This window comes from Macadamia integrifolia, chromosome 10, assembly GCF_013358625.1.
Source record: "Macadamia integrifolia cultivar HAES 741 chromosome 10, SCU_Mint_v3, whole genome shotgun sequence".
In the NCBI taxonomy this organism is placed as follows: domain Eukaryota; kingdom Viridiplantae; phylum Streptophyta; class Magnoliopsida; order Proteales; family Proteaceae; genus Macadamia; species Macadamia integrifolia.
Window position 1 is genome coordinate 26,851,802 of NC_056566.1, and position 3,192 is coordinate 26,854,993.

At 37.0% G+C, this 3,192-nt stretch overlaps 1 protein-coding gene across 1 annotated transcript in view; it reads right to left on the reverse strand.

The window, feature by feature from the left end:
- Window positions 1–388: 388 nt before the first annotated feature.
- The window catches only part of LOC122092341 (alanine--tRNA ligase), an 18,447-nt gene continuing 15,643 nt past the window's right edge, over window positions 389–3,192 (reverse strand). Inside the window, exons 6-8 of the mRNA XM_042662656.1 lie at window positions 2,385–2,451; window positions 1,689–1,784; window positions 389–641 (exon numbers count right to left, since the gene is read on the reverse strand). Coding sequence (XP_042518590.1) covers window positions 585–641; window positions 1,689–1,784; window positions 2,385–2,451 — 220 coding nt within the window. The 3' untranslated portion in view covers window positions 389–584. The remainder of the gene's footprint in view (window positions 642–1,688; window positions 1,785–2,384; window positions 2,452–3,192) is intronic.

Genomic DNA, 3,192 nt, shown 5'->3' on the forward strand with positions numbered 1-3,192 from the left:
TTTTTTTAATTATTAGATTCATCTTTAATATAATTCTTGGGCAGGTCCCATATAATATTCGTAAAAAAAAAAAAAACCGGAATTTGCCTCTGATACTACTGATTCGGATCCAATTATTAAAAAATGGCCAGAATCGATCAGAAATTGGTACTGAATCGGCCGGGATCGGCCAAGAATGGGTGGAACAAGATTTCAATTTATTACCATATCATACAAAGGATGTACATGGATATGTTTGATAACTTGTTTCATGCTTCTTGTTTCTTAATCCATGTCATCGTCTCCCAATCACAACTTGTCCTATTTGATATATTTTAAGCAACCTAAGCTTGTATGATTTTAACCAAGCTTATATTTATAAGAACATGGCGCAGAGGCAATATGGAACTGAAAGAAGAAAGACCCTGGAGAGGATCAGCAATGGATATATATAAGCAACTTTCAGTGATAAAAGTTACTGTAAAATGTAAATACAAGAAGCCGGGAGAGTACATGAGTCCCCTCGGTACCAGTAATATGGGATTGCCCTAAAACCTGTCAAATATAGGCATTGCAAAGTAAAATTCCCTGATTTGGAGAAGTAATTAATCAACAGTATAAGATATTTTCGTCACTCCCTTCTTCGTTCGAATCTGGCCAACCTGAAAGAAGTATCAAGACATATCAATTAAACTTGAAGCTCACACAGCCACCCAAAACCAAGAAAAGTATGCTGCCCTGTTTAAATCAGAATTGGAAAGAGACACTTCTCACAGCCGGTTAGCTGTTGGCTCACTAATATTTCCCCCTGATAAGGTTAACATTCACCCATGTTGTGCACTAGAATATCTTACGACAACTAGGGAGACAAATATGAAACAAAAACTAAATCTCAAGTTTATTCCTTGAATAGAAGAAAATTTGTGTTCTGGTAACTCACATACCTAAAATTACTATCTTAAGTTCATTTCCATGCCGGAACAAAATTTATGTTGCAGTAACGCAGTTAATGAATATGATGAGATAAAATTCATACGTGACACTGATGAACAGAAATTCCACCGACAATGGTCAACTGAATTTTGGTTGGGAAAAAGTCTGACTGGCTACTTCATGCCAGACATCAACAATTTAAGTGATGGAGTTCCTTCAGCTGTGGAGGTTTTAGGAGCTGATGAAAAAGTGGGATCATAAATGACGGTGTAGAAAATATTAATGCAATGTCATCACAGATGATGATGATGAAGAAGATCAACTCAACTCAGCCTTATCTCAACTAAATGGGGTTTGGCTACATGGATACTATTTCTCCAATCAACTCTATTTAAAGCCATAAAAGATTCTAGTCATAATTCCTAAGCTATACATGTCTTTCCTCACCACTTCTCCTATGGTTAATTTAGGCCTACCTCTAGATCTTTTAGCCCCTTCAATTTTAAATAAATCACTTCTCCACATTGGAGCATTGAAACGTCTCCGTTGCACATGTCTATGTTACCTTAGATGAGTTCCTCGCATCTCATCATGAATAGGGGCAACTCCCAGGTTTGCTCTAATTTATTCATTCTTTATTTTATCATTTCTACTTTTACCACTCAGCCACATTAATTTGTTTAAATGGATTTTCAGTACTGCCCAACATTCAGCCCCATATGTCATAGAAGAGGAAAGAGACTTATGGCAATCTGATATCACAGGATAGTCAATACCTTCAAGCTCCTGATCTCTGAAATATCCACAACATGGGTCCCTCCACAAGGACATCCAGGATGTTCCCCTAACTTTACAATACGAGGAGTGCTCTCCTGCATGAGTTGTGATGATAGATAAGAATTAATCAGTTTCTTTCAAGCACAGAGGAACTATAAACAGAACAACAATAGATTAAGCACAGGATAGGATATGTATTTGAGGAAAATACAGCATTACAGATAGGTTCATCGCAGAATAGATCAAGTAGAATATAATCTATTGTTGGAGGTCTCTGAGTTTCACTATGGAAACATGTATGGGATCTTCCATGAAGAACATCCGGCTTAACTAGTAGTGTATCTTACCTTTTATTCCATGGTTTTAAGAAATTATAAGGTCGGTCTGTAACTATGATCTGACTCTCTTCCGGCAGGGTGGACAAGATTCAGAAGATGCACACAAGAACTGCTTCTGTGACAGTTTTGAGAGTACCATACTTCTATTCCTTCTCTTTTTCTTTGGGGAAACAAGAAAGATCATCTAAGGTACCTGTGTCCGATTATAAGGATGTTCCACTAACTGGATTGTCCTATGATACAAATAAGAGATGAGTTTTCCAAGTCGAACACTCAAAAAGTCAAAATTTTGGTTTAGAACATCTCCAAGCTGGTGTTTATCTAAACAAGCCACTGCATAACACTATATTGCCATGCCATTCGGTAGAACACACTCATGGAATATTTGACTGCTATCTCAGGTATCTCTACTCTGTTTCCATCTCTAAAGATATATGAAGGTAAAACTATTAACGAGTTCACATAAAGGTTTTATTTTTTTCTTTTTTCCCAAGAGAACATTTTCTTCTTTGGAGGCACATCATCTATTCCGGTTCTTATACACATGCTTAGAATGTTTTCCATCTGGAACTTTGACCCTGGCTTGAAAAATCTTTTCCTTACATATTTTTCAATCCCCTTGACTTGATAATCCATGAAACAAGGACACTTCATATTTCAAACTTTAAGAGGTAAGAAAATCTGATGTCTGTTAGATGGCAACATCAACTACATCTTCTGTATATATCTACATAAGTTTCACAGTGATCAGGCACAATCTCAAACACTTGATACCAACATCCATGGCTGCATGAATATTAACCTTATTTTGACCCTACACTTATGATCCAAAACGCCTGCCAAATAGAAATTTAATTCAATGCCATAAAAATGCTCTTTGCATGGGTGAAGTCCCAAATTCTGTAACAGATTGAAAGGAGGCCTAACAATATAATTACTGCAATTATGGCGTCATGTCACATTGATTTGAGCCACATGGAATGATGATGATGATGATATGGCAACTAAGACTTTTTGATAAACAAGGATTCTGTGGATGGTCATGGTCTCATGCAAAATTTCTTGGTGTCACCTCAACTGTCTCAATCACCATGGGTCAAATATTGATTTTCCTTTTTCTTTCCAGTCGAACAGCAGGGAAAAAAAAGGGGGGGGGGGGGGAGGG